Below are 21760 nucleotides of genomic sequence, written 5' to 3' on the forward strand. Positions count from 1 at the left end.
TGTACAAGTTGCCCGGCATGTTGGCACATGCCTTTAATCCCAGCACTTGGGAGGCAGAGGCAGGCAGATAGATCTCTGTGAGTTCGAAGTCAGCCTGGTCTACATAGTGAGTTCTAGGCCAGCTGGGGCTACAGGGAGACCTGTCTCAAAAAGACCAAAAAAAAAAAAAGTTCTTCAGTCTTAAATAGAATTTCATATTGATGATACTGATTCAAAATGGTAGTTATCAAATCCATGCTAACCCACCAAAAATGAATGTTAACATTATTGGCACAAATGAGTCACTTCTGAGTCTGTGTCAGTCCTTGACCTGCCTTTGTACTCCCTGTATAATTCATTTCCAGATTCAGTTCAGACACCTGGCACTGAACTGAATGTGCAGAGCACCACAAAGATGGTGGAGAGGGCTGATGGTCTTTATTTCTCCCCCTTTCTGGTAGGGCAGGGAATCCTGTGCACAGGAGCCTGGGGTGTGGGGAAATGGATCCAGCTTCTGTGATCCCTCTAGATAGGCCATCATCAACCTAGATTTGACTTCCTTAACCCCAAGGAAGTTAAGTTTTAGGCCCTGCTCCACCAAGACTGATTGGGTTGGAAGCAACATATCAGATAAATATTGCAAGGACAGTATTGAGACGGGGTCATCAACAGGAGCCATATTCTTACCTACAGGTCATGGCACTTATGGCTGAGCTACTTGGCTTCCCTTTCATTTCCTCAAAGATGAGGTTGTCTGGTGAGAAGTTGGTAAACAACACAGTGGTTGTGAAGGGCCACCTACCTCCAATGGCCCCAGTCATACAGGGACTGTCCACACTTGATCATCCACAGAGGCAGGAGATGCTCTTTCCCTAAGGTAGCCCACATTCTGCCTAATGCCACAACTGTGTATCATGAAACATTAATAAAGCCAGTGACAGTCTGACTTGGGAATAAAACAAAAAATAAAAAAACAGAGGCCAGGACACTGCTCTGAGGAGATGGGGGAGGGGGGTCTATTCCTCCTAGCATCTCCACAAAGCAGAAACTGATTCTGGGGCCCAAGCAGGAGAAATGAGGAAGAGGTGGGCAGGTAGGCTGGACAGTGTGGTGCATGCCTTTAATCCCAGCATTCATGAGGCAGAGGTCTGTCTATATAGCAAATTCTTGGCCAACTGGGGCTACAGGAGATCCTGTCTCAAAAATACCCCACCTCCCAAAAAGGAGGTGGGCAGGATGCCTGTTCATGAAGAAGCAGGTACACAAAGAGATTTCAGGGAATGCCTCTACTGGTATGCCATGAAGCACCAGGTTCCGAGATTCAGGAATGAGTGTCCTGTTGGAGAAGTAGAGCATTGGCAGGCAAGGGACATTCCCAGTGAGGAAAGGAACCATGGAGTTGGCATGGGAGCTCAGAGCTGGTCCAACACAGTGAGGAGAAAGGCAGATGTGCTGGGGCAATGGGGAGCACCACAAGCTCTGGATGTGGGGAAAGAGCAGGAACTGAGCCCATGGAGTCCAGTACTCTCAGATGGAAAGAACGCCATGTCAGGGCAAGTTAAGACAGAGCACAAACAAGAAGAGGGGGATTCCCTGGGCTCTCTGGACAGGCTGGTCCACTGCAACAACACGTGGTGGTCATGCCCAGGCCACTGTAAACAGCCTGATGCCACAGCACCACTGGACACTGTTACTATGGAGAGGGGTGAGGTAAAAGCCGGCACAGTCACGAGACTGTGATCCAGTAGGTTTCTGGGAAGAGAGGCAGAGGAAATGCCCCAAGAAATGTCTCAATACCTCTTTGCCAGGGAAAATGGAAACCAGCCCAAGCACCTGGCCTGACTCTCTAGGGTTTTGAAAAGGATCAACGATGTAAAAGCTCTACCCAGGCCAGGTCAGGTCAAGCCCACAGTAAGCTCAAATGGCACCTGTGAATCAACTCATATTCCAATAGGGGAATGGCCCTCATATTCTCTAGGTGGCCAGTCTTAAGAGCTTTTTACCTAGAGAACTCCTCATTCCAGAGACAGCAGAAGTGTCCGGGTTGTTGGTGGCTAGGGAGATAAGAGCTCTCCCAGACAGAGTTGGGTATTGAAGGACATTTGCATGAGGGGCACAGAGAAGCCAGCAGACCAACCAGCCTTGTGGGGTTTAGACTTGGAAACAAAGCAAGGATCCCCACCCTTGGGTGAGGAAAAGGAAATCAGTGAATGGACAGGTTTTCCTGTGAGGTACACTGGTATACTTCATGAAGGGAAGAAAGAAGCTCAGAAACAAGTGAGTAGAACAGGGTAGGACAGGGTGATAGGAGTCCATTAGAGCTAAGAGGACCCTGGAGTAGCTCATGAAGCTTTGTAAAGAGAATTGAAAGGACTCACAGTCGATCTCTCTGATAAAAGCAACTAAACTCTTCCCAAGCGCTCCATGTGGGCCATCTTTGCTTGATTGTCCAAGAACCCCAGGAAGTGGGTGCTACTATTAATACCCTGTCTTTACTGATAAGACGACACAGCATAGAAAGGCTGTGGAACTTCCCATTGTCGAATATGAGACTGAGAAGAGGAGAAGCCAGCTAACAGAACAAGCCAGAGCAGAGGAACAGGCAGGAATGGGGCCATGGTGGCAAGCACAGGAAGAGGGGATCTGGAAAAGCCAGGATGGAACCCTTAGAAACTACAGAGAAGTCTGGCTTGTTAGGAAGGAGCCACCCCCAAAGGAATAGCTTGTTTTCTGGGAAAATGTCACCAGTGTTGCCCACTGCCAGTTCAGAGTTTGCAACCAGGCCATAATATATTGTCACATCAGAGAAAATGGAAATGCATCCTCAGAGGTCCCTCTCCCTTGGAGCCAGGGTGGTCTGAGGATTGGTTGGTGGGAGACAACTATGGGTATGAAGGCCCTGGAATTTCTATCCGAGGACTTCCAGACCCTCTGTAGCCTGCTTTATTTATGTTCCTAGTGCTAAGCTGGGAGCTGTGGGGGCTGCTGGGCCCCACACTCTGCTGGGGAGGCTGCTCTGCTTCCTCCTTTTATTTCTAGCATGAAGCCAGGAAGCTGGACATTCTCCCAAAAGCCCCTGAGGAATCTCCATCCTGTCCCCTGTCCCCCTCCCTCACCACCTTCCTGGGGCAGGAACAAGAGGTCTGCTTCTGGCTAGGGGAAGGAAGGGCTAGCAGGCAGAGGTGCAACAAGAGAGAGACAGTTGGGTGGTGCTCTGACTTCAGGTTCCTTCAGGGTAGAGCTGTCAATAGTTCAGAGGCTGCTGTTCTCTGGAGCAGATAGAGAGCTTTTCAGACTTAAGAGTTCTCCACTGGCACGGTGGCACATGTCTTGAATCCTAGCACTCAGGGGCTGGAGAGATGGCTCAGTGGCTAAGAACACGGACTGTTCTTGCAGAAGACCCAGGGTCATATCCCAGCACCCACATGGCAGCTAACAACTGTCCATAACTCCAGTTCCAGGGGATCTAATAGCCTCTTCTGTCCTCTGCAGGCATTGCATGACACGGGTGCATTTACCTACATGCAGGCATAACACTCATACACATAAAATTAAAATAATAGAATTTTTAAAAAAAAATCCTAACACTCAGGAGGCAGAGGCTGGCAGATTTATGTGCGTTCCAGGCCAGCTACAGGGAGACCCTGTCTCAAAAAAAAAAGAGTTCTCCACTGGTAGTTTCTAGAAACTAAACTTTACCATCCATGCTGCACCTAGCACATGAAACTAGAGCTTTTGCCTGGGTAGGGCCTGGGCACTAGTGACCTCACCTTGGTAGAGGCAGTTAGCCTTTGGGAAGGGAGGCGCCTAGACCTGAACACCATAATACAACAATGGGCCCATGTTCTCAGAGTATTCGTGGAGTGCCAGATGCCCTGCAGAGGGGGGCTCTGTTTATATACCTGCATCCCACAGCCCCAAGAGGAGAGCATTCCTTCCACTTGGCTGATGAGGAAGGCAGGTCTTCAGCCTTCACCTCTAGGGGCTGGGAGAAGCCTGGATTTCATCAGCACCTTTCTGGGGTTTGGTTTCCTTGGCTATAAGCCAAGAGTGACAATTCATAGCTGTTATGAGCAGGGGATGCTCAGAGAAGTTCCCTAATGTGCTATGGGCCACACAGCAGGGAATAGGGCTGTACACGAGGCCCGCGTGACCTGGAGTCCACACTCTTCCAAGGGCTACATTCTGTCCTGCTCCCTTGGAATCCTTTCTCTGCAATGGAAAAGTCAGCTGCCTGAGACTGAGGTTGAGCAGATACCTGTCCTCTTTCCTGCCAGGATAAGCCCCAGGAGAGAGGCTCAGCACACAGCCCTCAAGCTGGTTTATATTCTAGGCAGCTCCTGGCTGTGGGCTCCCTCCCTCCTTCTTCTTCCTATTTCTCCTCTTCTTCCTCCTTCCTGGGAGCTGGGAGGGGTGTTCCAGAGGTGAAGGCAGCTAGTGAGGAGAGGAAGCAGGTTGCTGCTGGGCTGCTCAGACAAAAGCCCGCAGCCTGAGGACTTTAGAGCCTTTGGGGAAGAGCACCGGCCTCCTGGTGGGAAGCAGGGGAGCCTGGAGGCCTGCAGTCCCCCAGGGCAGCCTTGCCTCTGTTCCTCCAGGCAGCAGTTCTGTGCCTGACTCTTCCAGTTGCTATGGAAACAATTAGGGCAGGAACTGGAGGGGATGGGCATACATGGGTGGGCAGGATCCAGGCAGCCAGCACCAGGTCCTGGACCTGCAACATAGGGAGTGAGAAGGGAAAAGCCTCTAGGCCCATCTGCAGGGCCAGAGGCTATCTTGGTCCTGGGGCCATGCAGGACAGCTTCCCTTAAGGTCAAACTCCCACACCAGAATCCTGTGTCAGGCTCACAGAAGACCTCTCAAGACTCATCATTCCTCTGAGAGGGACCCTTACTAACCTCATTCTACAGAGCTGAGACCCATACCCACAAAGCTTGGCCTAGAAGCCTGTTCTCAACAACAGAACTAGCATGAGGGGCTCCTGGCCCTCACACCTTAGAAGCTGTTCAATGTGCCTAACAAAGCAGCCACTGCCTGGTGGTTCCCAGGCAGCAAAATCTCTAGATTTGGTGAGGCAGCTGGTGCTGCAAGTTGCTCAGGTGCCTTAGGTATGCTGCCTGATGCCTGTGTCCCCACACCAGGCCATGGTTGGCTGAGGCTCTGTGATTGGCTTTACCTCCCCAGGTTGGCAAATGCCACTTGAGCTCCACCTGGATAAGTGGTTTGCCCTCCATTCCTAATGTCCCCACCATTGGGCAACTCTATTAGCCCCCTCCCCGACCGACCAGGGTTCTGCATGATTTGCAGGCCTGATGCCAAGAGCTGGCACAGTATGCTGGGGAGAGCCTGAAATCCTGCTCAGTGCCCCTTTCCCCCGACTGGGCATCATCTCTCAGGGAAAAGCCACCATGACCATGGCCAAATGTGCTGACCTGTGTCACAGAGTCAAAGCCAGATGCAGGCAAACAGGCTCTGATTGATGTAGAGGGGTGCTGAAGTGGGGTCCTTGGTCTCACTCAGTTGAACAGAGCAGAGGACCAATTTCAGATGGTAACAGGTAGTTTGTCCATTTTAAATTCTAATCAGTCCTCACTGATCTACTGATTGGAGGCCATATGAATGTGCACAGGGAGTGAGCAGACCCTAGGGAGGGCCAAAGGGTAGGAAGGAGCATATCTCCTAACTTCAGAAAGCCAGATTCATGTGTTCATGGGTAGATGAACAGTCAGGTGCAAAGCCTAGGAGCCAGGATAACGGAGCCCAGAAACCGGGCAGAGTGGCCATTGCTAACTGGAGACTTGGCAGGGGAAAAGGCTGGCCTAAGCCTTGAAGGACAGAACCAATGATGGGTTGTCAGCTTTTAAGTGAAACTCAACATTTTTAAAAAAATATTTTATTATTTTTATTTTATGTGTATGAGCATGTTGCCTGACTGTGTGAGTGCACCTGTGTCGTGCAATGCTGCGGAGGTCAGAAGGGGGCTTTGGATTCCCCTGGAACTGGAGTTAAGGATGGTTTGTAGCCGACATATGGGTGCTGGGAATCAAACCCAGGTCCTCTGCAAGAGCAGTCAGTGCCCTTAACCGCTGAGCCATCTCTCCAGCCCTGAAATTTAACATTTTTAAAAAGCTAAACAAGCTGGTGTGTTGGTGCACACTTTTATCTCAGCTATAGAGGGTAAGGCAGGAGGATTGCAAGTTTAGAGTCAGCCTGGGCTATACACTAAGACTCTGTCTCAAATGTAAATAAACTATTCATTCATTCAAAAGTAGAACAAATTTGAACAAGGTTTTTGGGGCAATGCTGCTAGCCACATTGGCCTCTGGAAACAGCAGCAAGGGCAACCTGCTGTCCTGTACTCCCAGTATTGGCTTAGGATGCAGCCCCCACCTTTGGGCTCCGGGCCGTTGGAGTTAAAGTGCATCCTCTTCTGACATTCCGTGCAGCTCATGAGGAAGCGGGTCACGGCTTCTCTCGGGAGGAAGGCGTAGGTCTCCGCAATCTGCAGAAAAATAGTTTGCATGTCATGTGCAGCCAACATGAGGGCAACTTGGCCACAGAATCCCTGAGTTCTGTGTTTTGGAGGAAGCAAGGGGCAGGTGTCCATTCCTTGCTGTGAAGATGAGCCACTTGCTTTAAAAATTTGAATATAGGAGATTGAGAAAGAAAAGCATTAAAATATGATATAGTTTGTAACCTGTACTAGGTACTAGTCCTCTCAGAACATTTTATTATTACCACTAAAAAGTGAGCTTATAAACATCACTCTAGGGTAGGACAACCTTTCTCAGTACAAACTGAGATCCACTATAAATTCACTGGTTCTGGGCCTAGCAACAGAACCCAGGGTTCTCTAAGTGAAGTCCTGGGGTAACTCAGAGAGGCCAGAAACCTGTGCAGGGAGAACTGTAAAAAGTTGGTTTGGCAACTGAAGTTTTCGCACTGCACAGGTTCTAGAGGACCTTTATGTTTCTTATAACTACGGTCCAGAGAGGTGAGATGATTCACCTGAGGTCACACAGCCCTTGATGAAACAGAGTTGCAGTTCACACCAACCCATAGCTAAGGAGGAGAAAGAGCAGGAGGGAGGGAAAGTAGAAATGAAGAGAATGTGAGAAGGCTAGGTAGGGAGTGAGGAGGGGGCATGGGCCCAGAGATCCAGCAAGGGGCGGGGGCTTGCTCTGGGTTTTGGAAAACTCCCTGGCCCTTGTTTGGCTGCCCCTGGAGGCCAAAGGATCCCCTTAATCCCATCTTTTCCTTGTGAGAGGCTGTGGTGGCCTATTTCTCACATGCTGCCTAGAACTGGGGTCCTACCTCTCCTCTCCACTAAGGGGCAGCATCACCCAAGAGTTCCCATCCTCACCACAGCCCAGATGAGAAAGTTGGCTGAGGGCTTCAAGGCCACTCTGGACAGCACTGGGCCCTGCTTGGCCTGTAGACAGCACACACAGTCTGCTTCTAAGGGGACTAGGGACAGGGATTCCACGATGCCCTTCGTCTCTGCTAGCGGAAAGAGAAGAAATGGAGGAAGCAGGGGTACATAGAAGGCTGGGGTGTACCAGGCTTCTGGTACTACCCCTCTGAGGACCAGCTCAGGCAAGGCTCCCAGTTCAGCCTCTGGCCTGCTTCCTGCCTGACTGTGGAGTTCCAGGGCTGCTCCTGCCAGCTGCAAATGCAAGTTAATTTTGGTGACACAGTTGTTACTTCTCAGCTGATTTGACGCTCTGAGGAGCAGGCAGCCTCCTTGATGAGTTATCTCCCTTCCAAATCCCATCTGATTGCCTTGCTCTGGAGGTCAGGGACAAGTGTGAACCCTGGTGTCTCTGGCTGGAGACATGGATGGGAGAGTGGCTGGCCTACTTAGGGCATGAGGACTGAAGGGTAGGGGCTTTTCTGCTAGGTGAGTGGTATCTTCATCTCCAGCCTAGATGTCCTATCCTGGAAGTCCCTTTCACAGCATGCTGGGTTGGGGACGGTAGGCTCAGATGAAAGGTTGATGGCTGCAGGAGGGCAAGAGGGAAATGCATCTACCAGGCAGAGCCAAGGCTGGGGCTGACTGGCCAACAGATGAAGTCCAGGACTCCCCCTAAGATGTGGTTTCTCAGGTTAGGCTTCACAAGAGCTGAGTGGATATGGGGAGGAGAGCCACAGTCAGCTGGGAGGAGGGTAGAGTTCATGCCAGAGACCAAACTGAAGCTTTCTTGTTCACCTGCACCAGGCAGACACTCTTGAAAGTGTTCAAGGACAGCCCTTGCCTTGGCTCCTTGGCTAAAGGCTGCTCACAGGATGAGCAGAACTATTCTTGCTGCCTGGCCTTCAAAAGGCACAAGAAGGAAGTCTTCAGGATGAGGTATAGACCACAAGAAGCTCTCCTGGCCTCGGCAGGGCCCCCAGCAGTGGGCCAGGCTGGCTGACATGGGGAAGAGTAGCATAGGACACACATCTTATTGGCCCTGGGCCCCACAGAGGAGTGCAGGAGGTAAGAAGTTTTTAGAGCTGTCAGAGAGTGAGGCGGGATATGGAGGGAGGGAGGCCTGTCCTGTGCAGCTGGGATGCCTACAGCCTGACTATCAGCTCCCTGTGGACTCCAGGGCCTCAGTTCTGTGCTGTCTTGGGGACCCATATGGATCACAGTCCTCTCCTCCCACCTTTCCATAGCATCTAGAAATGGGGCCTCTCTTTCTGTTTAAGTGTCTGGATGCCCCAGGCCACAGCCCACTAAAGTGACATCAAACCAAAAAAGGATAATCCTCACAAGATGCTCCTGTGATGATGGCTTTCAGATGGTTTCAGAGCTACAGACCCTATTCTAGAGATAGACTCCCATGCACAAGACAGATAAAAGATGGAGCTATCGTGTTTCGGGAGGAGATGCCCCAGACCCGTGTCCCCAAGCAGCTTCCCTCAGCCACCCTGAGTTGCCTGCTGCCTTGCCCTCAGAGCCTCCCACAGGGACCCTGAGTCTGGCCATGTATGAATTTGTCTTTTCTGTTTTTCAGAGAGGTAAAAACAGAGATTTTGCTGGCAGGGAAAGCTGGAGCTATTTGCAGAGTCGCTGACTTGCAAGGCTCTAACTCAGAGGCCGACAAAGACTGATGAAGCCAATTGGGGGGGACTTGTGCCACTTTACAAGATCCTCCTTCTGCCCTGTGGTGGATTAGCATATAGTGGTCTTGGACCAGCTGACGACATCTGGCCCCAAGTCCAAAATGGCCTGGGTAGCCAGATCAAGGCTCTGGCAGCCTATCTGGCCTCTAGCATCCCTGGAGAAGAAGAGGAAACAAAAGGGTTCCCTCCAATCCAGATGGGCAGAGATCAGAAAACCAGGAAAGCCCCCCTGGGAAAAGAACAGAGCCTCTATTGGGGCTCAGGAGCTTAATGGAGCCACCTGGAAGCTTCCCTAAGTTTGGCATTGGTGAGACTCCTGGAGTCTTTGGAACCGCGGGTTACCCTGTATGGGAGGCTAAGGTAGGGCTTCCTGCTTAAAAGGAGACACCCCCCCCCAGCATTATCTGATGGAAATGGCCTTCTGCCTCTGGCTCCTACACCTCCACACTTAAAGCTCAGAACTTGTCCTCTGATTCATAGCTCAACAGTGGTAGTTGCTAGAAAGTTCTTTTGCCTGCTGAAAAATTAACTTCCTTTAGTGCCCTGAACAATGCTGCTCATCTCCCCCATCTCCCTACCAGTCTCCCAATCCCTAAAGACACCCCAGGCCTGTAAGAATTTGGAAAACCTTGTGCCCTGCAGATTGAGAGGCAAACCCAGGATTCAGCTTTGGCAAAACATACATGGACAGATCCAAAAACTGCTCATCTGAGGGCTTGACGAAATCGTGGCTGCGCCAGACTGTGCCTCTCTACTGCCATCAGCACAGGGTTTTCTTGGGGCAGGGGGCTCTTTCTAAAGGTAGGGGTGAGGTTGCGGGGGAGTCTCATGTCTGCAGAGTAAGACTGAGGAGCTAGGCTTGGCTGGAAGGAAATGGAAACAGATTAAAAAAAAAAAAGGGGTGGGGACAAAAGCATCCAAGCACCACCTCTGCCCTCTGAAAGGAAAAGTGTGGCATGAGAAGGGTGACAGATGGGGGAGAGAAGGAAGGGCGAGGAGGCACATAGGGAAGGGGGGGATGCTGGCTTCCTTGGCTTTATACCACTGCAGGAGGGCCCTGGCCTGCTCAGCTCAGTCTTGGCCCCTGCTGCTGAAATTCCAGCTCTGTGTGCAGCCCAGCTGGCTCCATGCCAGTCATGTGCCAGCTCTAGGCTGGGCAGGGGGAAGTGGGGCACGTGGTGTGCATATGGACCAGAAGCCAGGAAATACAGAACAGAGCTAGATGTCCACTTGGCCTAGGGACACAAGGGCTAGCAAGACCAGTGCAACTCAGCCTTGGCCTCTGCATGACTCAGAGGCCACAGACACTACTAATGAGTGCCCAGGGTTAAGGCTTGGTGCTGGGCACCAAAGGGTCAGGGAAATCACCCAGTCCAGTAGCCAAGCCCATGTGTCTGACAACAACCAGTGGTTGGCTTGCTATCTGGCCACAGGAGGTGTAGAGAAAGGCAGGATGGATACTGGTCAGATGCCTGGTTCTAAACGCCAGCCAAGAAACCCCAGCCAGGTTGTGGCTCTCATCTGAAAATGGGAGTCACAGTAGCACCTGCCTCATGCATGTAGCCTTTACATGGGTGAAGCTCAGGGGGGTGGGCACAGAAAGTGCTGAGGACAGAGCCTGGCACATGCTGATGCCCAGCACCATGGTAAGCTTGATGATGAGCAAAAACACTGGGTCTCCTTAATTCCAAGAAGTCCCAGCCTGGTAGTCTTTCCTTCCATGGATTCAAGCGGAAATAAACCCTTAAGATTCACACCCTTCCTTAAACACATACACTGAGGAGAAAGAAGGGTCAGAAGACAGGGTGACCTCCTCCTTTGACCCTCACCTTAGCTCCTAACTTCTCTGAGTCCCTAACACAGGATTCATCCTAAATTCCCAAACAGGGCAAAGCCATCATCTGAGGACAAGGACACCTGGAAATCAGGCCACATAAGGGAAATCATACTTACACAGGCCACCTCCACTACAGCCCAAAGCTGTCTATACACAGAACTTAGAAGGTTCACACCTGCCATAGGTAGGGAAGCCTGGCCCCAGAAACGTTAATTCTAGAGAGACAGTGAACACAGAGGGGCTGGAAGACATCAGCTGACTGCCACTCGGGTGCTGTGTGACAGGTGTTTCAAGTCTCTGAGTCTGTTTCTTTAGGAAATGAATAGTGCCTTAGTTACAGGATGGCCATGAGGCTTGGACTTGAACAAAGTACCTGGCTTGTGGGCTCAGAGCTGGACATGAGCTATGATTCAGATGAGGAAGCAACAAATAAAGGAGGTCTTGCCTGGCAGGCCCCTCCTGACCACAGTCCTCTGGTCTTCCACCTCCCTGATATATGACATTTCTCTAGATCACCACATTACTCTCTTCTGCCTACTCAAAGCATAAGTAGCCAGGTTACATGTTGTTTTCTCCATGAAGGCCCCAGGTTTAGCACTAAACACCCAGGGCTGGCCATACCTTCGCTGAGCACCCTGGGTACCTGGTTCTTGCTCTCTCAAAACTGGTCTTGGAGACAGGCCTTGGAGGTCTTACTTTGGGGTATCTCCCTTTGCCCTCAGCCTCCCCACCCCAAATCCAACTGTGACTACCTCAAGGGTAGAGAGCAGGTCCTCAGACCCACAGTCCCTGGGGAATTCACAGGGCTGTCTTACAGTGCTATGGTGACTTGGCTAAGCTCACACTCAGGAAGCATCTAGGACAGGCTGGCAAGCAGTCTATGCCATGCTGTGGAAGCACTGGCTCCTGCGATTCCTATTATCTGCACTCCCCCAGCAGGCTACAAGGGGCTTGGGGGGGCAGCGAATGAAGCAGAAACTGGGAAGAGGAAGATTTCCTCCCTGCCCTGCCCCTCTCCTTTCCTCCCTCTCTTCCTTTCAACCTGCTTCTTCTTTGTGCTCTGACCGCAGAACCCGCCCCTCACCCTGTGAGCCATCTCTGGCTGCCATGCCCTTGCCCCATGCCCCCCTGGATTCCCAAAGGCCGCTTCATCACGCCTTAGCTCCCTGCCCCGCCTCCCGCCCAACATGTGCAGAGCCCATGGCCTCCTGCCAAGGCCCCAGGCTGCCAGCAGAGGCAGAGACAGAAATCTCACCGCTCGGTAGGTTTTCTTCTGCCCAGCATGCTTGGGGGCTTTGCCTGGCTCTGCAGAGCTCTCCACGTGCATCGAGTAGATGATGTCAAAGAAATCTTCCACCACAGCAACCCGTTTCAGAGAGATGCCCTCCGGCTCCGACAGGCCATCTGCCCCCTGCGACAGGGTGGACAAGCTGTGTTAGTGTCAAGGCTGATGGTGGGTGAGAGCTGAACCCTGAGGCCAGGCCACAGGTCAGGGGCAGGGATCTAGCTGCTCCCTGGCCCAGCAAGGCCTCCAACAGTGGGGCTGGGGGCTGGGGAGAAGAGTGAGCCTGCTGGTCTGGGGAGAGGGTACCAAAGTCAGTGTGGCTGCAGCCACTAAATCTACCAGCAACAATGGGCAGAGAACCACAACAACGCAAGGACAAATTAGAAAACCAAGAGGCTCCATGTTCACAGTTCCAGACAGATTGTGCCAGACTCACAGGGAGCTCTCGAATCACATGCTGTGCCAAGACCATCCTGGATGTCTCTGGGGACGGGGGGAGTGCTAAATAGATGCAGTCCCCATCAGGAGCTCACCAATTAGCAGTAACCTTTCACTGTGGTCCTGGGCTGGGGCCCCAGGGGACTGGCTCCCATCACCTGGGTGGTTCCTGCCTCAGCTCAGGCCTTTCTGTAAAGCTTTTCACCACTGCCCACCCTCCCCACCCCAGCAGCTGAGCACCAGCCACAGCACCCGGGCTCTTTGTGTGGGGAGATGCACAGAAAAACAGGCACCAGGCCACGTGGAGGTGGCAGGGCTGGGAGAAGGGTGGCCATGGGCCCCCTGGGCCTCTTATCAGGCTAGCATGAGTGCTGTCAGCTGACTTGACAAAATGTGCCAGGATGGTGACTGAGTTCTTCATAGCAAACAGCTGTGGGTGGGTGCCTACCCTCCCATACAACCAGGAGAGAAGATACAGGGAGTCTCCAGGCATAAGTTCTAGGCCAGGCCAGTGCTCTGTGAAGGCAGATCCTGGTCTACAATACATGAGGTACGCACAGTCCCCAGGACAGCAGACTCAAGTCCATCATCTCCCCACTGAGAGACTGGGAATGTTCCTAGAACTTCAGGGCTTCAGGAACCAAAAACAAATGGTAAGGACTCAGGAGCTTTGGAGAAGGCATCAAAAGATACAACTCCAAGATAATCTTTCCCCAGAGGACCCTCCCCTGGGCCCTGACACACACACTCAAGGAGGTCAGTCCCATGGAGGTATGGAATTCATCTGCTGGGTCACACCAAGAAAAATGCCTAGCACATAATAGGTACTTGCAAAAAAACTGCTGCTGAGCAGGTGGTTGGCTAAATAACAGCAGAGCAGGATCATTTAGACACACTCTGTGCTATCATTCAAGTGATGTGTGACCCTGAGTACTTATCTTGCTTCTCTTAACCTCAGCCCTTCATCTGTAAAATGGGGATGAAGCACTCCTTTGCCCATGAATTTCTATGGGAAATAAGTAAGATATGGCTATAGCACTTTGTACCAAGCCTGGCACACAGAGCCATTTCCATAAACACTACTATTAAGAAGTGTTTTGCTAAGTTGCCCTAGTTATGATAGAACTGAACAGCACAGCCCTGGGAGGTTATGAGGGTCAGGGCTTGCCTGGACAACAGTGGCTGACTGAGAATTAGTACAAGATGGCTTAGGTCCTCAGACTTTGGAGTCCAAGGAGAACACAGGCCTCACTGGTGTGCCACAGAAAGGTTTGGTTTTAGTTCATGGCTTTCAGACACACCATGATGGCAGAATGGGAAGGTCTTTTTGCCACCGGCCTTCTTTCTGGGTGTCTGTGGTGTGAGCTACTAAACCTAGAACTCTTGGGCAGCATCTCTGCATGGTGACCCTGGGCTATGCCCTAAGTAGTCTGGTACAGTCCTCTTGCCAGTCAAAACCCATTTCAGTAGAGTCTTCTCAGTAGGCCCCTGTGTGCACATGTATCTATATGTGTGCATGCATGGGTGGAGGAACGTTGCCTGAGCCAGCTACCCTTACTCAACCTTTCAACTTCCCTGAGTTTGATTAGCTATGAAATTCCATGTCCTTTCAGATTTAAGCTCTCTCAGGACTTACATTTTACTTCATTCTCAGGGGAATCCCAGACCTTTAAAGTCCTAAGCCATCTTTAAGGGCTCATCAATGACCAGCTTGTTCATTACCTGACATAACTACCCACACTCGGAGGATCTTCAGATACTGCCCTGACAAGAGTTGAGACATGATGGGTATTGTGACTGGTCAGTTATAATACACTTTTCTTCTTGAGACAGGCTGACTTCCCTATGTAGCTGAGGCTAGCGTGATTCTTTTGTGCCACCTCCCTCAGCTCAGCTATAATACACTTTAAAAAAATATTTATGTGTATGAGTGTATCGCCTGCATGTATGTAAGTGTACCCATGTCATGCAATGCCCATGAAGGTCAGAAGAGGGCATCAGATCCCCCGGAACTGGAGATACAGATAATTAATTGTTAGCCACCATGTGGGTGCTGGGGACCAAACTGGGTCCTCTGCAAAAACAGCCAGTGCTCTTAATCACTGAGCCATCTCTCCACTTTTAATCAGAGATTTGCAATAGCAAAAATGAAGCTTGAGAATGAATACAATTGGATTTCTACTTCTCAATCTGACTGTGGTTATACAGGTGTACACAGTTTATTTAAAAAGTCACTAGGCACACTTGTAACTGTGCCGTCCTCTGCATGTCTATTAAACTTTAATTTTAAAAGTGTTAATTTCTGCCAGGCGTAGTGGCGCATGCCTTTGATCCCAGCACTCGGGAGGCAGAGGCAGGTGGATCTCTGTGAGTTCAAGGCTGGCCTGGTCTACATAGTCGAAGATCCTGTCTCAAAAAAGACAAAAAAAAAAGTACTAATTTCTGCCAGGCATGGTGGCAGAGGCAGGTGGATCTTTGTGAAATAGAGGTCAACCTTATCTATATAGTGAGTTTCGGGTCAGTTGGGGATACAGGAGACCATGTCTCAAAAAAAAAAAAAAGTTAACTTCTGAGCTGGGGAGATGACTCCAAGGATACAAGTTCTTGCTACACAAGCAAGAGGACCTGAGTTTGAATCCCCAGAACCCACCTAAAAAACTGGTCACAGTCATGGGAGTACTTGTAATCCCAGTGCTGGCCACCATCCTAGTGAAAGACCCAGGTCCAGTGAAAGACCCTGTCTCAAGGGAATAAGGTAACGAGTGACAGAGCAGAATACCCAGCATCCTCCTCTGGCCTCTATGTGTACACATGCACTCACACGCACATATATGTACACCACCCACCCCCCCCACACACTACACACACACTCTCACACATCCATATGCACATGCAAACAAAGTTTTAGAAAATAGACCCTATGATAAAAAATATTTTAAAATGCTAATTTGGGGCTTATGAGATGGCTCAGTGGGTAAAGGTGCCTGCTGCCAAGCCTGAGTTCAATCCCTGGGACCCACAGGATGGAAAGAACAGACTCTGACCTAAACATACACACACACACACACACACACACACACACACACACACACACAAACAAAGCCCTTGTGCTCCCCACCCCCAAAACATAAATAAAATTAAAATGAAAATTTTAAATGTTTTTAAATGTTAATTTCTTGGACCTTATAAAGGGGTAGGTTCTACATTTTGTTCACTCTGATTCAGAGGAACACTGATGAATTGGTTTAGTTACTTAGAGGCAGATAGAAAAGCTGTTTCAGCCAGGCATGGTGACGTACACCTTTAATCCCAGCACTTGAGAGGCAGAGCAGGGCAGATCTCTGTGAGTTCAAGGTCAGCCTGTTCTATGTAGTGAGTCATAGGCCAGCTGGGGCTGCAGGGAGTCCCTGTATCAAAAAGACAAAAAAAAAAAAAAAAAAAAAAAAAAAAGAAAAGAAAAAAGAAAAAACCTGTTTCAGTCAGAAAGAGATTCCTCTGAAAAAGGAAGTACTTTGGTGAGAAGGGATGAAGATATCAAACTAATGAAGAGGTAATGTCTTAGAGAGGTAAGGCAGGAACCAGTTCAGGAACCTGGGTGGGTCACTTTGTTTTTCACTTCTTGAAACTGTTTTCCCACCTATAAAACAGGCTTTGAGAGTCCTAATTATATATTCTAAGGATCAAGGAAGAATATGTGTGAGAGGATCTATGTGCCTAGGGAGATGGTGCACAGTTAAAGCTTGTTGAGCAAGCAAGAGGACCAGAGTTCAGATTCATGTACAAGCAAACTGGCCAGGGAGACAGCCATATTGGTGTGATCTGCATTTGACTGAAAGATCCTGCCTCAAAAAATAAGGTGGCAAAGCAATGAGGAATTCCAAACATCAGCCTCAGGACTCCACATGCATGAGCACACACATGCACCCCACAAAATTTTATAGTCGCTTTTGAAAGAGATGTATCTTTGCTCAGGAAATTGTTGTTGAATATGTTAAAGCTGTAATGAAATGCTTCTTCTGAAAAATAAAAAATAAAAATAAAAAACCATGCAAACACACATATACTCGTGCGCACATGCATACACATGAAAAATAAAAAAGAGGAAAAAGAATGTGTGAGGCATTTGACAATATTAGGCATAGTAAGCATCCACCTCCCCCCTCTGCACCGAGTCTAGACATTTTATGTTTAGGAATCTGCCATATCTCTTGACCCTTTGACTATTCCGTGACAAAGGGGATCCCTGGGGGGTAATACCCACCACCAGAGGAAATACATAATAGTCTTAATTCTTAAATAATATGCTAAAGTTGTCCAAAACTTGGAATAGGCTTTCCTCTAAGTTCAAAATACAAATAAAACAATGAAATATAGTATACAGCACCTGGCCTGGTTCATCCCACCTCCTACCTCTATTCTTAGGCACACTTGGGTAAGCAGTGGCTTTGCAGCTGGTCCAATGTGGCCATAAAATTATTCCAGGGAAACTTCAAGGGAGCAGTCATCAGTAGCTCTGTCTTTAAAAACTAATTTATCTGCTAGGTATGGTGTGCACATCTATGATCCCAGCACTCGGAAGGCTGAAGGAGGAAGATTGCCATTAGTTCAAGGCCAAGGCCAGCCGGGCTACATAGTGAATTTCAGACCAGACTGGGACATATAACAAGACCTTAAGAAAGATTGGTTGCTGGTGTTCACACTTGGGTCCTCTAATCCACCTGTCCCTATGCCAGATCTGTACACAGAAAAGGAGAGGAGAAGCTGGTGGTGGTGTCACATGCCTTTATTCCCAGCACTCAGGAGGCAGAGGCAGGCAGAGCTCTGTGAGTTCAAGGCCAGCCTGGTCTACACAGTTAGTTCCAGGCAACCTGGGGTTACAGGGAGACCCTGTCTCAAACCCCCCCGCAAAAAAAAGGAAAAGGAGAAGAAGAGAGGGACTAGTAGTAACCAGAACTCAGATCACACAAGGTTTGCAGAGCATACCTTGAATTGTCCTCTATTGAGCTGTGGCCTCTTAGATACTGAATATATAACACCCTAAGGGAAGAACACCAGGATGTCTTCAACAAGAAACCTGGGAAGATGTAAAGAGATCTGACAGCAGTCATATACCATGGACCTGCCTTGCCTGGCGTCCATGAAGTAATGACCTTTTATGCTAAAGGGAGATGAGGATCGAGCTGCTAATTAAGGGAACACAAAGTGTCTTCCATATAGCCTTGGGAACCTTGTCTCTTTTTTCTCCTGTTTAGTACTGGGGATTGAGCCAAGCACCTTGTACATGCCAGGCAAGTGCTCCACCACTGAGCTATATCCCCAGTCCTCCCCATAGCCTTGGGATGCCCCTGCCAACCCACTTCTGCCTGTACTTAAGTCAGCATCACTTAATCCACTGCTTTAAACAAGCTGCACGCTAGATTGCCAAAGGAAATTTGTTTTACTTATAGGACTAGGTCAAAGGGGACTTGGTGGTCTCCTGACTACCCAGCTTCCCAGAAATGCCAGACAGGAATGATGGAAAGAAACTCTGTAGCATTCCATGGGAAAGGGCATGAAAAATACCCAGTCACTGGGGCTTTCCTCTGTGGGGAAAAACATTGTCATGGTAACATACTCCATCTTTTAGAGCCATCCAACTCTAAAATAGTCAACCAGACCCAGGCTAACCAAACCAGGCATGGCAAAAGATTTTTAAATGTATGGAACTACCAACATTCTTGAACATCACCAACTCCCTTAAAGCAAGTTCATGAGTTCTAATCTAAAAGCTGGGTTGTGAGTCACTGAAGCAATCACCAAATGTCCACTTTTACATATAGCTGGTATTTCAAAATATTTAGAGCACTGGTCCTCAAAGTGTGGGCTTTAGACAAGCAGCACTAGATTTATATGGTAAGTTGTTAAAAATTGGGGGCTTGGAGATGTGGTAGAGTGCCTGCCAGCACACACAAGGCTCTGTGTTTAAGCACTGTGTAAACTGGGAGTGGTAGTGTCCACCTGTAATACTAGCGCTCAGAAGGTTCAGGTCAAAGCATCAGAAGTTCAGGTTATGCATGCTTTTATAGGGAGCCCAAAGCCACACTAGACTACAAGAGAAATATGCATATTTTCAGGTTCTACCTCAACCTACCAAATCTATGCCCTGGGGTTTTGTAAAAGGCCCCTGAGATGATTATGGTGCAAGAGATTTTGAGAACTGCCAATTAGAATGTCTCCATGACTGAGACACAGAGGTAACCAGTTAGGGAAACTGGCACTGGCTCATTAAATATGGCCAAATTCTGTGCTTTCAGGCCTTTAAATGTTAATATTTTCAGTGCTAGTGAAGGCTACCTTTCCTAATAATGGGAATAGAAAAATTTCATTAGGCAACATTACTATAAATTCAACATATCTGCCCAGAAACTTCTTGTGGATTACAGATGAAAGAGCAGGAGCCCCTAGCATCCTGGCATCTGATTTTGACTTCTTGGAAAAGTTAATTAGGAGGGTCATCCATTGACAGGTGTTTTCTGGCTTCCTCAGTTTCCTCAAGTGATCTGAATGCTCATCACAAGGAAGATTGCTATGTCCAGAGCTACAGACCAATAAAGGGGACCAGCGTGTCTTAGCAGGTCATTAGGCTCCTGCCAGGTGGCCTCACAGCAATCCTTGGGAGCATCCCTCAGGTGAGCCCCTTTGACGGAATCTGTCCTTCTTCCTACAGAAACCAATTAAATGGACCCCTGCCCTTGGTGGCAAGTGCAGTACAATTGCTAATGGATGGCGGTTCTGTCATCCTCATTGGAACTTTGATGTCACTCACTAGTAATAAGTTACATACTTATCAAGGTGGGAACAGCATTTCAGGCCACAGGGCGCCATTTAGTGCACCACCATCACTATAATAGGGGAGCATGCCTCTGGTCACAAGGAGTCCATACTTGAGAGGATGTCACTAAATAGCAGGGACATTCTCAAGTGAGTTCCTTGTATGGGAGAGGAAGGGACCACAGAGAAAGTCCTTAGACTATACCCTCTTGATGTGTTCCAGATCCAACTCTTGACAAGGCATGAAAATCAACAAGATTGTTGCTAGGAGGTGACATCAGCCAGCAGAACACACAGGGGCGGCGGGGGGGGGGGCACACCTTCGGCTTCCACCTGTGTGAAGGTTTGGGACTTCAGGGGGTTGATTGCACAGGCAAGCTGGAGGATGCTGCTCTAGCCCATCTAAGCCAGCCAATAAAGAGACTGAGACTACAACAAAAGCCACTGGGCATGCCCTGGGCATGCTCCTCCCAGACTCACCAGGGTCCTCACTTTAATAAATTTAGCTAGGACTCCAGTCTTAGAAGTTTAGGGTGGGGGCAAAGTCTTATTCCAACCCTGGGAAGAGCTAAAAGAAGAACTAAAGGGGGAGGAGTCAGGTCCCTGCAGAAGCCTTATAGAGGAGGTGGGGAGGAAAATTTTAAATCACTTGAAACTGAGAGAACAAAAAGAAAAACAGAATAGGCTGGGTGTGGTGGGCAAGCCTTTGATCCCAGCACTTGGGAGGCAGAGACAGATGGAGCTCTGTGAGTTCAAGGCCAGTGTGGTCTAGTGAGTTCCAGGACAGCTAGTGCTACAGGAAGACCCTGTTTCAAAAAAAAGACAAGAAAAACACAATAAGCCAGTGTGGTGGCCTATGCCTTTAGTCCCAGCACTCAGGAGGCAGAAGGATATCTGAAAGATCAAGGCCAGCCTGGTCTACATAGTGAGTGCCAGGCCAGCTGGGGCTACAGGGTGATCTTGGCTCAAAAAACAAACAAAAAAAACCAACCACAAGATAAGTCTCTGAGCCCCTAAGAGAAACTTCCATGATTTGGCTGAGGAGGGGCACTGCTCAAATGCAACAATGACAGTATTTTTATTTCTACTGGCTGTGAATACTACCTACAGTAGACTGAAAACAAGCAAGCCCTTCAAAACAAGGTTCACACTGGAATTCTATCACACACACACACACACACACACACACACACCCAGCACACCCTGTTCCACTGAACACTGCAGATCTGGATGGGGCAGAGGGAAGAGCCTTCCCCCATAAATAAATAAATACATAAGTAAGACACCGAGGACTCGGTGTAGCACCTGCCTCTTCTCCACCCTTGTGCTCAATCTCCAACTGTTACTGCCGGAGCACTGCCACCACCGAGTCGCACCTGCCATCTGGAACAGCCTCACATATTCCAAGACCTCCTTTCTGCTTCACTGAACCTCCATCTTCTTTCAAATCACGCCGAGGACCGAAATGCACACCCTGGGCCACAGAAAAAGCCTTGGATGGGCCCCCAAACCACTGTGCCGAATGTCATATCCTTCAAGCTACTCGACATGGCTCTTTCCTTTTTTGCGCCTCTCCTTTTTTTCCCCCCTTTTCGGCTTTGTTAATTTTAGGGGTCTTGAAAGGGTATGAGGAAGACGGATAGGGGAGAAAAAGAGTGCAGTAGTGAGCCAAAGTAGTGGGAAGAAGGGCAGGAGAGATAGGAGACAAGACAAGAGATGGAGCCTTCTTCACTAGACAGGGCAGGGGCAGGGCCTGGCTGCAGGGGTCTGGCCTACTCCAGCAAGGAGGGTGCTCTGGAGGTGAGTCAAAGCGGGAGGACAATCCAGTCCTGATCTCAGATGGGGGGACTCTTGCCTCAGCCTAAGTTTCCTTGTGGGTGAAGTGACACCATACACACCATGGCTTTCATCCCATAGGAGGGCTGCCGGTGAAACGCTAACACGCCTGCCCTCTCGAGACCTCCATACATGGCCGCTGTCACCACCATGGCCGAGGGGTGTTCTCCAAGACTCTGGGGACCCGCCTCCCTCCAGAGCCTCGGCCGAGGACTTGGGACTCGGGGACGGAGCGCTCGTGGTGTTCTAGGCGGAAGGGGGCGGCTCTGAGTCAGGCAGGCCCAGCGGGCGGGTCCCTCCGGACCGAGGCGGGCGACTGGGGTGCGCTAACGAGCGGGGGGCCCCAGGTGCGGGCCCCACCCCGGGATGGGGGCGAGGGGGAGGGGCGCGGCCCGCGCGCTAATGACTTGACAGCGCGCGCTGGAGCTGGCCCGGTCGCGCGCGCCGCTGACAGCTGCTCAGGCGGGGGC

At 49.8% G+C, this 21760-nt stretch overlaps 1 protein-coding gene across 1 annotated transcript in view; it reads right to left on the bottom strand.

Moving 5' to 3' along the window:
* The window catches only part of Nol4l (nucleolar protein 4 like), a 127472-nt gene that overhangs the window by 67524 nt on the left and 38188 nt on the right, over positions 1-21760 (bottom strand). The window contains exons 2-3 of the mRNA XM_008834826.3: positions 12177-12332; positions 6367-6478 (exon numbers count right to left, since the gene is read on the bottom strand). Coding sequence (XP_008833048.1) covers positions 6367-6478; positions 12177-12332 — 268 coding nt within the window. The remainder of the gene's footprint in view (positions 1-6366; positions 6479-12176; positions 12333-21760) is intronic.

Source organism: Nannospalax galili, unplaced genomic scaffold (assembly GCF_000622305.1).
Source record: "Nannospalax galili isolate Female #2095 unplaced genomic scaffold, S.galili_v1.0 scaffold1357, whole genome shotgun sequence".
Lineage (NCBI taxonomy): Eukaryota > Metazoa > Chordata > Mammalia > Rodentia > Spalacidae > Nannospalax > Nannospalax galili.